Source organism: Somniosus microcephalus, chromosome 13 (genome assembly GCF_052327205.1).
Source record: "Somniosus microcephalus isolate GS21.2 chromosome 13, FLI_Smic_1.0, whole genome shotgun sequence".
Lineage (NCBI taxonomy): Eukaryota > Metazoa > Chordata > Chondrichthyes > Squaliformes > Somniosidae > Somniosus > Somniosus microcephalus.
The window spans coordinates 177279379-177298294 of NC_140999.1; the positions used below are offsets into that span (position 1 = coordinate 177279379).

The 18916-nt window shown below is 44.2% G+C and overlaps 1 protein-coding gene across 7 annotated transcripts in view; it reads left to right on the forward strand.

The window, feature by feature from the left end:
- LOC147108815 (protein phosphatase EYA1-like) overlaps positions 1 to 18916 on the forward strand; it is a 268092-nt gene that overhangs the window by 202917 nt on the left and 46259 nt on the right. For all 7 annotated transcript variants that reach the window (XM_086005679.1, XM_086005680.1, XM_086005682.1 and 4 more), the window contains exon 11: positions 15364 to 15453. In XM_086005679.1, the coding sequence (XP_085861805.1) occupies positions 15364 to 15453 (90 nt within the window). The remainder of the gene's footprint in view (positions 1 to 15363; positions 15454 to 18916) is intronic.

An 18916-nucleotide genomic window follows, 5' to 3' on the forward strand; every position in this document is an offset into this window, starting at 1 on the left:
TTGCTTCACAACATTTCCTTAAAACTAAAAAATAAATAGATGTAACCAATGTTCCCTTTAATTTTTGGGGGGGTGCACGGCCCCTTTAACAGGCTGCGCGGCCCATTCAAATTCTCGTGCATGCGCGTTTTTACCCATTTAGAAGCCGGTGCGCGGCCTGCGCGGGAGCTCCAGACAGCTACGCGACCACGCAACCGCGCAGCTTAACGGGAGCATTGGATGTAGCATGGGGGGGGGTGAGGCATTAAAAAGAAAGACTTGTATTTATATAGCGTGTTTCACAACCTCAGGACGTCCCAAAGCGCTTAAAGCCAATTAAGTATTTTTGAAGTGTAGTCACTGTCGTAAAGTTAGGCAACAGTATCAAGCGCTACACCATGAAGGCATCATAAGGTTTCAGAGGGGGTCCTGATGGCAGTGCCTACTGCATTAGCAGCATAAAACTAACTATGATGAGCAACAAGAACAGAACAAAAACCTTTGACTCGTGTTCACCTGAGCTGGATCTGCAGCCATGACTAGTGCACGTTATTCTTTACTCAAAAAATGCCATAATCTGTCAATCACGCACGCCCAGCCTAAACCTAAATAAAGTTCTTATTTATACGAGGATGGAATGATTAGTGCTTCACGCTGGTGAGCGATTTGTAGACTATTTCTGAGGTTAACGACAGAGGAGGTATTCAAAATATCTACCTCATACAAATTTTTTGTTTTCACGTAAAAAAAAAGTAGTTAAAGGCATTGTTGTGAGGCCGGGCTCTCAATTGGAACAGGAGATTTATGTGGAAACTAGGGCCTTGAAGTGTGCTGTAACCCATTAACAATAGACTAATGCCCCATTAAAACAACAAGCAACGGGATTTATTGGTAAGTGTTTGTATGCTTATATTATGCAGTATTATTTAACTCCGTATGTTTCGAAATGCTTTGATGAAGAGGGGTGGGAGGAGGCTCGTGTGGAGCATAAACACCAGCACAGACCAGTTGGGCCGAATGGCCTGTTTCTCTGCCGCAGATTCTATGTAACTCTATGAATAAACATCTTGTACTTGTGTCAGTGAAAACGCTGCCGCCTGATAAAATCTATAGCTGCAAACACCAAGGCAAAGATAGACTGACTGAGTAACTTAGGCATTAACAGATGTCAAACTAAAAATATACTTATAGAAAAGACTGGACATCCACAGATGCAAAGCACAGAACACACTGGGCATCCCGCAGACGCCAAGCTAAATATATGCCCTTGGAATAGACTGGGCATCCCACAGACGCCAAGCTACAGATATGCCCATATAATAGCCTGGGCAGAAACAAAGCTAACAGTGTTCCTAAATATACATGTAAATAAGACACAAGACTAAAGAGAATCCCATAGAAAGCACTGGGAGTCCCACGGGCATGTGTCACGCTCAGTAATACTGCAATGCAGTTCACCAATGAAATCAACCATGTATGAACAAAGAATTTTTTTCTCCCTCTATGACCACCCGCCCCCAGCCCTCCCCCGCCACCAAAGCCGGCAATTCATGCTGGTATGGATCATGGATGCCAGCTGCCCTCTGGTGTTTTACCAAGTGCTCATTCTTCAACTGTGAGCCTGGACAGTGAAGGTTGGCAGGATAATTCAAAAAAGAAAGATTTGCATTTATATAGCGCTTTTCACAACCACCAGACATCCCAAAGTGCTTTACAGCCATAAAAGTACTTTTGAAGTGTAGTCACTGTTGTAATGTAGGAAACGCAGCAGCCAATGTGCGCACAGCAAGCTCCCACAAATAGCAATGTGATAATGACCAGATAATCTGTTTTTAGTGATGTTGATTGAGGGATAAATATTGGCCGGGGCACCGGCGATAACTCCCCTGCTCTTCTTCGCAATAATGCCATAGGATTTCTTACGTCCACCTGAGAGCGCAGACGGAGCCTCGGTTTAACGTCTCATCCGAAAGATGGCACCTCCGACAGTGCAGCACTCCCTCAGTACTGCACTGGAGTGTCAGCCTAGATTGTGCTCATGAATTCAATCATGATCATCACAGCCAAGGTCAATTATGTCCTTCCATGACATCCACACACATGAACTTGTTCAGCGAGGGTTATTACACTGCAGTCAGGAATGGGAACCATGGCTGTTTCTTCTCCCCTTTAGCTTGGGTCATGAAGGTCAATTGTAGTGACCCCTCCACTGACATCTTGATTGGGACCAATTAACTTAGCAACAATCATGGACCTAACCTGGAATCTTACCTTGTGTGACTTGGTGCCACACCACATGGAGCATTAAGGTGCTTTTTTAAAAATATTTTTTTTAATCAACAAAAACAAAAATGTAGCTACAAGTAAGCAACATCTTTATTGTTTAATAATTTAATTTTTTAAAGGGATCATTGATTTGATTTTTTTTAATGGATTCCTGTTAGCAAGGCTCCCGCTTTCAAAGTGGACATGCTGAGGAGGATAGATAATAGATAAAATACCCATCTGTTCAATTAGCCCCAGCAAAAATACTTCAGCGCCAAGTGCGACCTTCAACTTCACAGACTAGGGACCAGTTTCTTTTCAGACAACTTAGAATCTAGTTACAGACACTGTTTGCAGTCTATGTCAATGCAATCGGTACAGTAGCCAGCACAGGAGACAAGGAACTAACATACAGATCAGGAGAAACTTCTTTACCCAGAGAGCAGTCAGAATGTGGATCTCGCTACCACATGGAGTAGTTGGGGCATAGATGCATTTAAGGGAAAGCTAGATAAATACATGAGGTAGATAGGAATAGAAGGTTATACTGATAGGGTTAGATGAAGAGGGGTGGGAGGAGGCTCGTGTGGAGCATAAACAGGGTCACATAGCCTGTTTCAGTGCTGTATGTTCTATTTAAGATCCTTCAGTTTAACATCAGTTGGGAAGACATTACTGGAATCTATCATCAAAGACAGAGGGCTCAAGTTTAACTCTCTCCACCCAGCGGAAACTAGGTGGGTGGGCAGTTAAAAATGGAGTAGTGGACTTACCCACTCCTTTACCGGCTCAATCTGGTCAACTATAATTTTAAATTGCGGGCGACAAGGACTCCCGCCCCAAGCTAACGGGGTCCTCTTTAAATGTGCAGATCAGGCTCCAATGAAGCCATCCCGGCCTGATCTGCCATTTGTAAGCTGAGACCTGAGCGGAGGAACAACGGTGGCTTCACCACCAGGCAAAACCTGCCGGGAACAGCAGCCAAGAGCAGGAGAGGACCAATAAGGTAACTTATTACATTTTTAATTGTTTCCTTGTGGGCCATGAGGAGTAGGACTGCTCCTCCGGGCCCCACGTGGAAACCATGGTCATCTCCTACCCAGACTTCCCTTCTTGAATCGATTATGTTATGCTGGAGACCGTACTCCTGGGTCCCTGGTGGCAGCCGAGCCTGCTTGCTGCCGTTCCTGGACGGGTACACCGCCCGCTTTGCCGTATATTAATGGCTTGGATGAAGAAATAGAAAGTTGTATATCTAAGCTTGCAGATGCCACTAAGTTAGGAAGCACAGTAAGTAGCGTAGATAAAACATAGAAACATAGAAGATAGGAGCAGGAATAGGCCATTCGGCCCCTCGAGCCTGCTCCGCCATTCAATGAGATCATGGCTGATCATCCAAATTCAGTACCCTGTCCCTGCCTTCTCCCCATATCCCTTGATCCCTTTAGCCTTAAGAAATATATCCAACTCCTTCTTGAATATATTTAATGAACTGGCCTCCACTGCCCTCTGTGGCAAAGAATTCCACAGGTTCACCACTCTCTGGGTGAAGAAATTCCTCCTCATCTCAGTCCTAAATGGCTTACCCCTTATCCTTAGACTATGACCCCTGGTTCTGGACTCCCCGGCCATCGGGAACATCCTTCCTGCATCTAGTCTGTCCAGGCCTGACAGAATTTTATAGGTTTCGATGAGATCCCCTCTCAATCTTCTAAACTCCAGTGAGTGTAAGCCCAATCGACACAATCTCTCCTCATATGTTATTCCTGCCATCCCAGGTATCAACCTGGTGAATCTTCGCTGCACTCCTTCCATGGCAAGAACATCCTTCCTCAGATAAGGCGACCAAAACTGCACACAATACTCAAGGTGCGGTCTCACCAAGGCCCTGTACAACTGCAGCAAGACACCCTTGTTCCTGTACTCGAACCCTCTTGCTACGAAGGCCAACATACCATTTGCCTTCTTAACCGCCTGCTGCACCTGCATGCTTACCTTCAGCGACTGGTGCACAAGAACACCCAGGTCTCTGCACTTCCCCTTCTCCCAATCTATTGCCATTCAAATAATAATCTGCCTTCCTGTTTTTGCCACCAAAGTGGATAATCTCACATTTATCCACATTATAGTGCATTTGCCATGTTTCTGCCCAATCACCCAACCTGTCCAAATCGTACTGGAGTTTCACGACATCCTCCTCACAGCATACCCTCCCACCCAGCTTTGTGTCATCTGCAAATTTGGAGGTATTACATCCAATTCCCTCGTCCAGATCATTAATATATATTGTGAACAGCTGGGGACCTAGGACCGATCCTTGCGGTACCCCACTAGTCACTGCCTGCCACTCGGAAAACGACCCGTTTATTCCAACTCTTTGCTTTCTATCTGCCAACCAGTTCTCTATCCAAGTCAATACCTTGCCCCCAATCCCATGTGCCTTAATTTTGCACGCTAATCTATTATGCGGGACCTTATCGAAAGCCTTCTGAAAGTCCAAATACACCACATCCACTGGTTCTCCCTTATCTATTTTACCAGTTGCATCCTCAAAAAATTCCAGTAGATTAGTCAAGCATGATTTACCTTTTGTAAATCCATGTTAACTTTGTCCGATCCTGTCACTGCTTTCCAAGTGCTCTGCTATTACATCTTTTATAATGGAATCTAGCATTTTCCCCACTACCGATGTCAGGCTATAATTCCCCGCTTTTTCTCTACCACCTTTTTTGAATAATGGGGTAACATTAGCTACCCTCCAATCCATGGGTACTGTTCCAGAGTCTATCGAGTTCTGGAAGATGACCAGCAATGCATCTACTATCTCCAGGGCCACTTCCTTAAGTACCCTAGGATGTAAATTATCAGGCCCTGGGGATTTATCGGCCTTCAATCCCGTCAACTTCCCCAGATGGGAGCAGGAAGTTGCATAAAGATATAGATAAACTAAGTGAGTTTGCAAAACTGTGGCAGATGGAGTTCAACTTGGGGAAGTGCGAGGCCATCCACTTTGGATCCAAGAAAAAAAATCAGAATATTTTCTAAATGGTGAGAGACTAGGGAGCTGTAGAGAAACAAAGAGGTTTAGGTGTCCATGTACACAAATCACTAACAGCTAGTGCACAGGTATAAAAAAATAATCAAAAAGGCTAATGGAATTTTGGCCTTTATATCAAAGGGATTGGAGTTCAAAAGTGAGGAAGTAATACTTCAGTTGCACAGAATTGTGGTCAGACCCCATCTGGAGTACTGCGTTAAGTTTTGGACACTGAACCTTAGTAATGATATACTTGCTTAGGAAGGGGTGCAGTGCAGATTCGCCAGAATAATGCCAGGGCTTAAAGAGTTAAATTATGAGGACAGGTTGCATAAACTTGTCTTGTGTTCCCATGAGTTTTGACGGTTGAGGGGCAGTCTAATCAAGGTCTTTAAATAATAAAGAGATTCGATAGGGTAAAAATAAAGGAACTATTTCCTCTGGTGGAGGAAATTCAGAACAAGGAGGCATAATCTAATTTTGCCATTTAGGACTGAAATCAGGAAGCACTTTTTCACACAAAGGGCAGTGGAAATCTGGAACTCTTTCCCCCAAAAGGCTGTGGACGCTGAGTTAATAAAATTTTCAAGACTAAGAGCGATAGACTTTTGTTAGGTGAGGGTATGAAAAGATATAGGCCGCGAAATTCGGCTCCTTTGCGCCTGCCAATAGCGCCTCCAGGGGGGCATTAATGGGGCGCAAAGGGCTTATCGCCTGGGCAGGGCGCCTCCTGAGAAATTCGGCGGGGCGCTACTGAGGCGCTAGCCGTGCGCCGCGACCCCTTGGCGCTCTGCTGCAACCCCTTACCGCCCCGCGGCAGAAGTTCGGCTGTGCCCCGCGAGGCTGCCGCAGGCTAGTGTGGGCCATCGGAGGCCCTGCAGAGCTCGCAGCGTCCCTCCCCTTTAACGGAAGGGGAGGGGTGCTGAAACGCATCAGCACTACGTGGAGCAGCCGCGTAGCGCCCCCGCGTTACCGTGCTTTGTGCCCCCGACACCAGCCCGAGATAGCGCTCCACTCCCGAATTTAACGGCCGGGGTGGTACTTCTGCGCCGGGAGCTAAATCTCCAGTGATAATTTGGTTACCGCCCTCAGACGGGGCGTAACCGAATTTTGCCCCCATAGAGCACAGGCAGGCAAGTGGAGTTGAGGTACAGATTATCCATGATCTAACTGAATGGTGGAACAAGCTTGAGGGGCTGAATGGCCTAGTTTTGCTCCTATGTAGCTTATCACCAACATCAGGGAGTTAATTTTGGCAAATTTCCCATTTATTGAGAATGAAATCGCAACTGCAGCTTTCCCTGAAATCATATTAATTCGGATGAATGCAAAAAAATTTTTAAAACTTGTCAACACTTAATCTGCCCATTCTCAAGATCTTCAAGAAAAGTGTCCCAATGAGAGGAGTTTAAAGAGAGCCCTGTGTTCTATCAAATATAGTGTGATGAGGCTGAAAGTCGTCTATTGTGTCTGTGGTGTAGTAAGTGTAGGGGAGTGTACTTTATTAAAATTAGACCTGTATTCAATGTGGGTTTAATTGTATGCGAGTCAACCAGAGGTTAGGCAGGGATTAGCGCGTTGCTGAGGGCTCTTTGAGATAATCGAGATGCTGTCGTTTGCAGTTAGAACACAAAGCTTGTTCCTTGCAAGGTAGAAACTGACAGCAATAGTTTAATTACTTGGAAACGCTTATCACAGAGACACGCCAGTCTGTTCAGCTGCAGTTACACACACACACACAAAAAAACCTTAGCAGTACCTGTTGAATCCTGCAATTATGTTGCAAGGCTTTAAAAACTAAAGCTTACTTCCGGAAAATAAAGATCTCCACAATTATATGCGAGAGAACCAGAAAAACAGGCAGTGTTTTAACTTTGTGTTAAAATTGGAAGCAAGTTATCCTCGGTTCCGAGGGACTGCCTAAGAAGAAGAAAAAGGTTGGAGTGTAGGTACAGACTATCCTTTAATTGTGCTGTTAAAACAGACAGTGCTAGAAACACACAGCAGGTCAGGCAGCATCTGTGAAGAGAGGAAGGTAGGATTAATGTTTCAGGCCAATGACCTTTCGGCAGAACTGAACACACGGCACCTGCAGCATTTTGCTTTTTGTTCTTATTCTTTAATTCTGCAGCTTGTTTATGGTCATACTTGTGTGCCTGAAATCCCAATTTGTCGGATTTTTTTCACATTTATTCAGCAGTAATTCAGAGTTAAATGTTATTGTCTGTAGGCTCACTATATCATGCATCAGCATGAGTGCCCAGGCACCGTGCTTCACACCCTTAAGGCACTGCTTCCGTTACTTGTTTGGAGGCTTGAGGTGCCTAATTTAAACAGATTTTCAGTTTACATCATCCCACCATGTACTGGGAAAGTATTGGCCTGGTGCCAGGTCAGTTTACATTGAAGCCTATCTCTGGACAGAATGCCTGTTGACATCATGGTGTCAGCCAATGAGCTGGAAGCGGGGCTGGACCGATGGCAGGACTCTCAGCAAACAGAGTCTATTTACTAAGCAAACAGAGCCTATTTAAACAGCGCACTACAGCAAACAGTCTACAGAGTCTATTTGAAATGAATCTCTATGAACTGCAGCAAACAGAGCTCTTGATCGAAACTGCAACAACATCTCCTGATAAAAGTAGGGTGATTGCCCCAGCACAATGCAGTGAGCGGAGGATAATTGCATACAAATTATTTGCGTAAAATCAATCCCAGTCACTTACAGCAGCGCGGTCTCCAGGCGTGATTGACAGGGGAATTACCCAATCATCTCCATTGTGGCCGGGAAGAGTGGTGTCACGATATGCAGCCATCATTAGAGGCCCCATTTAAGAAGCCTGATTCTCTCTCTAATAACAAGCTGGTGTAGTACAATCAAAAGTAAGTCCTGTCCCATTCTTTTACTGCTTCTCCCGCTTTCAAAGTCCTAGTCCCCACCACCACCACAACGACCCCCCCCCCCCACCGCCCCATCAGCTTTAAACATTTTAGCAAGACACTATTAAACTAAGCCTCCTAATATTGTTGCTCGCAGTGTTACAGTCTCATCTTACATCAGTAACATATGTTACTTTATATTTTGATCGTTGGAAGTCACTTAGAATCAATACCAATATTTAATTCCTTATACTGAGGTAAGAAAGAATGTGAATTTATATAACACCTTACATGTACAAAATGCTTTTCAACCAATAACTTACTTTACTTTTTGAAGTGCAGTCACTGTGTACAATAAGGTCCCATATAAGCAATGAGATGAAAGACCAGTTAATTTGTTTTGGTTGAGTGGTGAATGTTGACCAAGACATCGGGAGAACTCCCTGCTCTTCTTCAAGAAAGTACCATGATTTCTTTTACATCAACCTGAAATTCACCTTGCGGCCGTAACGGCGGTAAGTCGGCGTGCTTCCGTCCATGCCTGCCTGAGACCCACAGCAAATTGGGCATCAGGCCTCGTTTGAATGGATGTGGAGGGCTGCGGGTGCCAAATGGGCATCCTGATGCAGCTTAGATCTGACAATGTGCTGGCTCGTCTGTAGGTCTGGGGTGGGGGTGGGGGGATTGAAGGGGAAACCAAAGCGAGTGGGGCAAGCCCAGCCATCAGCGACCCGCCGTATTTTTGTGGCGCTAAGAGGAGCGCTTCTGCTCCTTCTGCCTCCACAAAAATATAGGCCCAGTAATTCCGGGCCCAACGCGTGAGTAAGGACGGGGTACTCATGCGTGTGCCCGGAGGAATTGCCGGTTTTCAGCATGCACAGCGCATGCGCTGAAAACCGGCATTTCCTGTCCTCTGACCCAAGGGGTTAAGAGGCTGAACGCGTGCGCGGTATCGGGCAGCGCGTGCGACTTGGATTTCCTCTATTTCTAGAGAGTTGCGCATGTGTAAAGGCCTCCGGCATTTACGCATTGAAAAACCACACGTAAGTACTTAGTTTTTCAGGTAAGTGGTCTATTAATGCAATTGAGAATTTTTTTTTCCACAGGTTTGTTATTTTTAAAGAATTTACAGTAAGGTAAGTTTAGTTTTAGCCCTGATTTTTTATATAATAATTTTTTCAAATTTTAAAATTATTGTTTAAAATAGTTTTTCAGAGTTCTTTATGGTTCATTTAAGTAGTGCAATGTTTTTTTAAATTTTCTTTCATGTTTAAGTAGTGTTTTGGGGCCAGGAGTTTTCATGAGTTTGACAGCTCTTACTGTCAAACTCATGAATGAACTTTTGCAACCTCCCATTGGTTGCCCTGTGCTCACGTGATCCCAGCCGGCTCATCGCACTAAGTACGCCGCTGGGTCACGCACGCACAGCGCGGCAGGACCTCAAGCGGTCCACTGAGAGGAAATGCAATGCGGGCCAGAATTAAAATGTCAGCGCGCCGGGTAAGTGAACATCGGGGGCTTGCACGCGCGGCAAGCTCCCGATCCTAATTTCAGGGCCAATATGTTTTGACAATTTTTAGAGTGGCCTCCAGTGGTCCTTTTAAGGACCGCTGTTTCGGCCACTCAAGACCCGGTATGACTACGCTGTTCTTGCGCGATACAAGCTCTGCCCATTTACACCTGAGTTTTTGCATCGGGGTCCTACAACCAATGTAGGAACCTGATTTGCCCAGTAAAGCAGCCTTATGCTTGTTTCAGGTGGCCAGGTTGACTGCCCATTTACAGGCCCGCCTGAATATGGCCTCAGGTGAGCCTTGGGCATCAATGGGGCGACCAAAATTCAAAATTCAAAATTCCCCCCTCCCCCCCACACACGGATTTTCAGCTCCTAGCCACTGTTTTTCAGGCGGAAAACAGACAGCCAAGAGTTAAATTTCTCTCCCCTTGAATTCTATGGCAAAGTCCATGGTATATTTTGAATCTAAAAGACTGCCTTTCTGGGTCAACTGTTGGAGTAAGTTCCGTGGCCACACCACTCACTCATGGTTTCCACTACAGCTGAAGCTCACCTGACACCTGTCTCTTGATTTCAGCCGTTGCATGGCTTTACAATAAACTGTGAAAGTCCCTACTCCGAGAAGCATTTCAGTTTTGAAGAAAACCATAAGAAAGAATCTCAGGCTAGTGACTGCTGCAGGCTATGCCTTTGATTAGTCATTGCAAGGAAGGGCCTATCCTGGTTTACAAAGTAGGGGTTTGTTCAACTTTAAAGGCTTAATAAATCAATTATTCGGGTTTACCAATCCCCGAGGTTGCTGACACTCGGTGGAGCTAAAGCAAACTTGAAATAATGTGGAATGCTGAAAGCCTTCATGTGGTTTTGCTCATTTTTGAGCGCAGGCCACAAACTGTGTTTCCTTAAAACGTCATATTAATAGCATTATAGTCATTGGGTATATTGAAGTCACTGAACTGTTCCACAGTCAATAATATACATTTGTTAAAAAGGAAGTAATACTGATCTATTTCACGACAATCTAGCTGAAGTTTTAAACTGTTCTGTTTGTCACATCATAACAGGAAGTACAATTGGTCACTGCAGGGTCAACAGCAGAGGACTGTTCAATAAAAACAAGAACATAAGAACTAATAGGCGAAAAAAGACCAAGGTGGAAAAATTCAATTGTTTGCGCCTCCCGTTAGCGCCTTAAGAGGGCGCCAATTGGGGCACAAAGCAACTAGCGCCCGGGCGCGGCGATGTTTGCGCCGCTTGCGAAATTAACTAGACATTTTGCGGCGGCGCTAAACACTACCGCCACGATCTCCTGCGCCGGCAGATCATGATGTCAGTCGAGAGTGCAACGCTCCGTTAGTGCCCCGGACCAGATATTGAGTGGCGCCCCCTCCTTTAACGCCTGCCGCTAGCAACGACAGGTTGAGGGGAGCGTTATGCTGTCAGAAAGGGACTGGGGGAGCGCTATTTAAAGGCGACCGCTTCTGCCTTTTTTTGTCGGTGACATTTTTGCACCACGCATTCTGAGAGAGAGAGAGAGAGAGAGAGAGAGACTTCTGGAGAGATTCAACACTGTGTGAAGGAGTTTTGGGTACTGAGCAGCACTTTGCAGGTTTATTTTGATTTGCCCTTCCTTGCTTCGCCAGCGCTCTGAGGTAGCGCCTTGCTCCTCGGCCTTTGCGCCTTAAGGCAGGTGTGAAGCGCCTGATTTAGCGCTCCAATCACCTCCAGGAGCGATAAAAGCCAAGTTTGCTGTCAGAGGCGATAATTAGCGCCAGGCGCTAAACTTTGCGCACGGCCGATAATGGCGCCCCAAACGGGGCGATACTGAATTTTTCCCCCCCAGATCCTTCTAGTTTGCCTTCTACCATCCCGGTAGTCGCATGATACAACGATAATGGAGCTGTTGACTAATCACAGCAATTAGCAAGTGATGCACTTTGGAAAAAGAATGACGAGAGGCAATACAAACTAAATTATATAATTTTAAAGGGGGTGCAGGATAGAGAGTCCGGGGGGTTCCCATACACAAATCTTTGAAGGTGGCAGGACCAGTTGATAAGGCTGTTAAAAAAGCATACGGGATCCTTGGCTTTCCAAACAGAGACAGAGAGTACAAAAGCAAGGAAGTTATGCCAAACCTTTACAAATTATTGGTTAGGCATCAGCTGGTGTGTTGTCCAATTCTGGGCACCATACTTTAGGAAGGATGGCAAGGCCTTGGAGATGGTGCAGAGGAGATATACCAGAATGATACCAAGGATGAGGGACTTCAGTTATGTGGAGAGACTAGAGAAGCTGGGATTGTTTCTTCTTAGAGCAGAGAAGGTTAAGGGGAGATCTAATAGAGGTTTTCAATTTTTTTTATTCGTTCCTGGGATGTGGACATCGCTGGCAAGGCCAACATTTATTGCCCATCCCTAATTTCCCTTGAGAAGGTGGCGGTGAGCCGCCTTCTTGAATGGCTGCAGTCCGTGTGGTGAAGGTACTCCCACAGCGCTGTTCAGGAGGGAGTTCCAGGTGACGGGTCAAAAACCAGTGATGGGTTTTAATAAAAAAGAAAGACTTGCATTTATATAGCGCCTTTCACGACTACCAGACATCTCAAAGTGCTTTACAGCCAATTAAGTAATAGGGTAAATAAGGTTTTTTTTAAGGTCCCTTCTTCTCTCTGACATAGCTGGATTCCAGGCACATAGAATTCAGGGGTAGGAGGGGCTAGAGCAACAAAATGATTTTACTTATTACAATCCAGCCTCACTCACCACTCAGACAGGGACCTTGTTAGGACTCATCCCAGTCTACCAGTTACCACTGGAAGAAAAAAACAACCTGTAGACATGTTGATCATTTCATCAGAGTGAAATCGAGGTCATGGAACCTAAATGTAAAAACCTTAACATTCTGACAAAGTATTCATTAAAGAGTAACTTCAAATCAAATGAATATCTGTAGAAACCTTGACTTGTAATGTCTCATTTTTACAAGAAGGCCAGGGGCTTTATTCTGCACAGAATAAAGTTTCATTTTAATTCTTTAGGTTAAAAAAGCAGTTCCGAAAATAAACAAATTTAAACTGAAACATATTTTGCCTTATTATTAATGTTTCAGTAACTTGTAACTCTGCGTCGAGCTCTGGCTGCACTAAGTCAGGGTAAACATGATACACATTCCCTGTCCCCAAGCAATGTACTTCCATAATATCTGAACTGTTTGAATTGTGAAGTTAATTTACACCCGAAATATGTTTTCTATCACTTAGTATCTACAAGAAGGGTTTTCTGTAATGTTATAAGGGTCCCACAAGGGTCACCTTTTAATGTCTGTTCTATACTATGTCTGGAGAATCTGATACCAACCTCTGAGGCATCAAGCTCACAGGAACATTCAAAATCCGGTATAAACCGTGCCTAGATGACATCTTCCTTTTATCTCAATGCCAAGTTTTTGAGAGCTGAGGTCAAACTGACACTAAAATTCAAATTCCTAGGTGAAATTCTCTAAGTGGCAATTATTACATCAGAGAATGAAAATATTGATAATAGTCTCAAGAAAAATGGAGAAATTCTAACTTCTTTCTCTTCCCCTCCCAAAAATACTACAGTACTACACTAGTAGAGAGAGGGTTAACCTGACAATCTGACTTCTAAAGAATGTTCCTCAAGCCTACAGCAGCCTGTCGACACACCAGTGACAAGCTCCACACTTACCTACTCCAACTCTGAATGAAAATGAAAATACCTCTTTTAAATCCACTTCACTTGAGAAACCCATTTTCTCTGGCCATGCCTCCACAGGCAGCTCGTCCCATTTTACAAAGGTGAATTTTGGACAGGTTGCTGGGATTGCGGGGGGGTGGAGTGGCGACTGTGGTGGTGGGGCGATCGGGATACTGTGAAGCCAGGGGGAGCTCTCCGGTGTTTATAGGATTTAAAAAAAACTAAACTTTAGGTGATAGCCGCTGAAGAATCCGGAGCGGAGCAGACCCAGCTCCGCAATGTCCAATTTAGCAGAGCAAGTCTAAAGCAGGAGTAAGGCCCCCCTCATTTACAAATGTGAGGCAATGTGATGAAGTGCGTGAGCAAACAGAATCTTTCGCATCCTATAAAGGTGCCACATCGCAGAGCTCAACTGTTTCAAAAACACTGATATGACATAGGCACTAACAGCAAATCACAAACCGTAAAGCATTTAAAAATCATTTTTCTTACAAAGGTACCATAAGACCCTGGCTGAGGCGTTTAGAACTAGGGGTCACAGTCTCAGAGTAAGGGGTCGGCCATTTAAGACTGCGATGAGAAATTGCTTCGCACAAAGTGTCGTGAATCTTTGGAATTCTCTACCCCAGAGGGCTGTGGAGGCTCAGTCGTTGAGTATATTCAAGACAGAGATCGATATATTTTTAGATATTGAGGGAATCAAGGGATATGGGGATAGTGTGGGAAGGTGAAGTTGAGGTAGAAGATCAGCCATGATCTTATTGAATGGCGGAGCAGGCTCAAAGGGCCGAATGGCCTACTCCTGCTCCTATTTCTTAACGCTCTTAAAGAGAACACTAGGGCCTTCACAGTTGAAGCACATGGTTGCCAGTAGATTCTCCCTGTCTACAGCCTATTCCAGTGACAACAGGCACACAATAGGCTCACTATCACGTCTGATGCTTTGCCTGTGACCATCTGACAATGGATTGTGATGAGGCCATCACAAATGCAAAGTGTACTACACCAAAGTCCAGTAAGTGGGGAGTGGAATAAAAATACATTTCAAAAATGGAGCAAAAATGTTATTCTGTGAATGTTAGTCTGTGTAAGCTAAAGTTCATGTAATCATTGCCCCATATATGAAATACCCTGTGACCAGGGAGCATTGCCATATATGAGTGTTTCACTCTCTGTTACCCTACGTATTCAGTACGAGCTATCAGCCTTGACTCAGTGGTAACACTCTTGTCTCTGGATCAAAAGGTCGTGGGTTCAAGTCCCACTCCAGAGACTTGAGCACAATAATCTAGGCTGACACTTCAATGCAGTACTGAGGGAATGCCGCCCTGTCAGAGGTGCCGTCTTTCGGATAAAACATTAAACCGAGGCCCCTTTTCCCCCTCAGGTGGATATAAAAGATCCCATGGCCTTATTTCGAAGAAGAGCAAGGTAGATCTCCCTGTGTCCTGGCCAATATTTATCCCTCAACCAACATCATTGTAATAGATTAATCTGTTCCCTATGTCATTACTGTTTGTGGGACCTTGATGTGTGCAATTTAGTTGCCACATTTCCAACATTACAACAATGACCACACTTCAGAAGTACTTAATTGGCTATAAAGTTCTTTGGGCTGTCCTGAGGTTGTGAAGGCGCTATATAAATGCAAGTTCTTGCTTTCTTTGTAGATTATCCTGTTAGTATTGTGTGACTTGTGTTACACCGGAGAGGTTATTGAATAGGAGCATTTCTCTCTGTCGCAGACTATACATGTATATTACCCTGTGTAACTGTGACTCGCCTTGTATATGGATCGATTGATCAATCTAAGATTTTTTTTTGATAGCCAGAAAGTATTTTATGAAATACCACTTAGAGGAATGTAAATGAAGAACCAAATAATTGCGTCTTCACATATAAGCAACTCTCTAAATGTCATTGCTAGAATTCACAGAACTGGGGCTTAAATCTACCTTTTCTTCTGACAGGACACACCCACAGCAGTGTCGCTTGGACTGCGAATGGAGGAAATGATTTTTAATTTGGCTGATACGCACCTATTCTTTAATGACTTAGAGGTAAGCAGGAATTTTATTTGGACTAACCAGAGCCAGCACAGAATTCAGAGTCAGGGTTTCGAGCTTACCTGCATATTCATAACCGCCCAGCAAAAAGGTTCAGACATATCCCTCAGCGACAACTAGACATTTCAAAATGACACTCGTTTTATTTGTCTCATTGAGAACAGATCCTGTATTCGCATTTTTTAAAAATCCACTTTTCCACTCATTTCTCCTGAAGGCACTGTATCATTCTGGGATATGGCTCCACAGGCACTGACAATCCTCCAGTAACTCACTTAAGTGCCAATACCTCATGTGTAAGCCTGAGAGAGAATGTTGGAAAGCTGTCCAACCAAATTGGTCCTGGGCGGTAGCGTAAAACTGGCAGTTTCACATTGGCCGCCCGTTATATGCCCCGTCCGATATTCAGTTCAGTTGACATTAATGGGTTTGAATATCTGGCGGGGCATTTAACAGACGGCCAATATGATGCAGCCCGTTTTGCGCTACCGCCCAGGACCCCTCTGAGTCTAATTCTATCCTTGACTAATAACTGCACACCTGCACTTTCCATCAGGGGTCACTGGATGTGGTCAGGGTTGGCAACCCTGGCTGATTTCTGCCCTCCTTTTACAAAGGGTTACATAGGATATACGGCACAGAAACAGGCCATTCGGCCCAAGCAATCCATAACGGCATTTATGCTCCACTCGAGCCTCCTCATCTAACTCTATCAGCATAACCCTCTATTCCCTTCTCCCTTGTATGTTTATCTAGTCTCCCCTTAAATGCATTTATGCTATTTGCTTCAACCACTCCCTGTGGTAGCGAGTTCCACATTCTCACCACTCTCTGGGTAACTTCACTGTCCAGCACCAAGAGTGGCTCGGTAGCACCGCTACTGACCGAGCTGGCCGAGTCCTGAAGGGTGTAGCTGCCAGATTGGGCCTGCGGCAGGTGGCGAGAGAACCTTTCACAGATGCTGAGACAAATTGCAGCACCCCACTATTGCACCAGCGATAAAATCTGGGACTCTTCTGATTTGAATAGCTCAGTGTCACACCAGGTGGCACAGGTACCCATTGACCTGCATTCACTTTCAATGAATCACTCTTTTAGTTGTGCAGCTGTGTTGATGAATTCAGTTATTTATACTTTTTGCATTTGTATGAATTAAATGCACTCGTTTCAATTAAATGCACTTATCCACAGACTAGATGGGTATATTTGTAACAGAGCTATGTTCCCTCAGACATATTTCAGTGTTCAAATAACATCAGGCATGTATATACAAAAAGACACAGGTAATCCAAACTCATTTCCTGTCTGTAATTTTTGAAAGTATTTCCTCACCAGGTAACCTGATAACCCTCACATTTACTGCACAATGTATATCTGATATTATCCAACTCTTATAATGTGACCCTAGAATGTTAGCACTCAGGGTTCCTCTTCATGATTGTTGTTCATACATGCATGTTTGTTTAGAAAGACTGTTGTCCTATCAGATGGGTATAAACTCTTGAATTTTAGGCACCATATTTAATAAAATCATATTCGAGGCCTGAAGATAGCAGGACGGGTATATAACGCGGTTAGGAAGGCATACGGGATTCTTGTGTTTATTAGCTGAGGCATAGAATATAAGAGCAGGGAGATTATGTTAGAACTGTATAAAACACTAATTAGGCCACACATAGAGTACCTGAAAGGGTGGTAGAGGCAGAAACCCTAATTTAAAAAGTACTTGGATATGCACTTGAAGTGTCGTAACCTACAAAGCTACGGACCAAGAACTGGAAAGTGGGATTAGGCTGATTAGTTCTTTTTCGGCCAGCGCAGACAAGAATGGCCTCCTTCTGTGCCGTAAACTTCTATGATTCTATGATATGAAATGTAAGAAAGAAAAAGGCTCAGAATTCTGAGTCATTTTAACAAGCAATTGTATTTGTTTAAATGAATGCAGTAAAGGGCCAATTTGTAGAATGCAGGAGAGCAGTAAGGTTAAATAGAGTAAAAAAGGAGAGAAGGTAAATCAATGAAAAAAGAAAGACTTGCATTTATATATTGCCTTTCACATCCACCGGACGACCCAAAGTGCTTTACAACAATTAAGTACTTTTAAAGTGTAGTCACTGTTGTAATGTGGGAAATGCGGCAGCCAATTTGCGCACAGCAAGCTCCCACAAACAGCAATGAGATAATGACCAGATAATCTGTTTTTAGTGATGTTGATTGAGGGATAAATATTGGCCAGGACACCGGGGATAACTCCCCCTGCTCTTCTTCGAAATAGTGCCATGGGATCTTTTACATCCACCTGAGAGAACAGACGGGGCCTCAGTTTAACGTCTCATCCGAAAGATGGTTGGAAGACAATGGCTAGTTGGCATTGAGTGTTCCGAGCTTGAAAGCCTGATGAATGCATTTAGGGAGGAAAAAAATACAATAATCCTGCTGGATTTACAAGCTCATCCCACATTCCCCTATAGAGTGTGTGGCACTAAGTTTACAAGAATCCTGTAGACATTTTAGAACAGGATATTCTATTTGGTAACTGTACAGCCAAGGCTTTACTCTGTAACTTTAGGGACAGTGCCATGTAGTTTATTGTTACAGATCAATGATATGAATGATTTTATTACTTTTGCGCAGTCAGAGTTGGTAAATGTATACAGGTTAGTACTTCCGTAAGTCTGAAGAAAAAGTAGATTTAATAATAAAACGCAGAGCAGTGCTTTGCTGTGGATTTGGGAGAGGTTGTGTCAGACTTAGTCCCTTAATTCAGATAATTAAGAACTCCATTTGCTAATGGCACATCTGTATAGCCTTAGTGCAGTGAAGAGGAAAATATGTATTTGAGCTGAGAACAGAAGCGGCAATGAGACAGAGCAGCCAAACCTGATTACATGGAAGAAAGGGCAGAGGGAAGGATGAGAAAATCAGATGGAGGAGCTTAATTGCCTCCCAAGCAGCGTTCAAGCCTCTTTTGCTAAGTACCTCTCTGTGCTTTTGTAAATGTGGTCAATGCTTACATAAAGAGATTTAGGGTGATTGAAAGGTAACCTTTTCACTGCAGAGCCTGCAATCTCATTCACTTAGAGTTTAACTTGTAGATGGTTATTTGCAGGAGGTGCAGGTTAATTTCAAAGCCACCTGTTAAAGTCTGCTGGTAAGGCTGCTGCAACAGGAGCACGCATAAGGCAACGGGAGAGCGGAAGGTACCGCAACAAGAGTACCCTCGGCTTTTCAACAAGAGTGTTTAACGTATAAGATTCTGAAACATTTAAGAGACAAGAGAGCAGATTTTCCTCTGCCTTGCCCCCAAAAAATGGGTGCAATCCAGTGTAGAAATGGGTGCCAATCTTTTTCCACTGTTCTGCACCTGAACTTCCTCTGTGGCTTTTCTGGGGTCTGCACTGGACGAGAATGCAGCATGAAACCATAGAGCTCTCAAAGCTTACAGCACAGAAGGAGG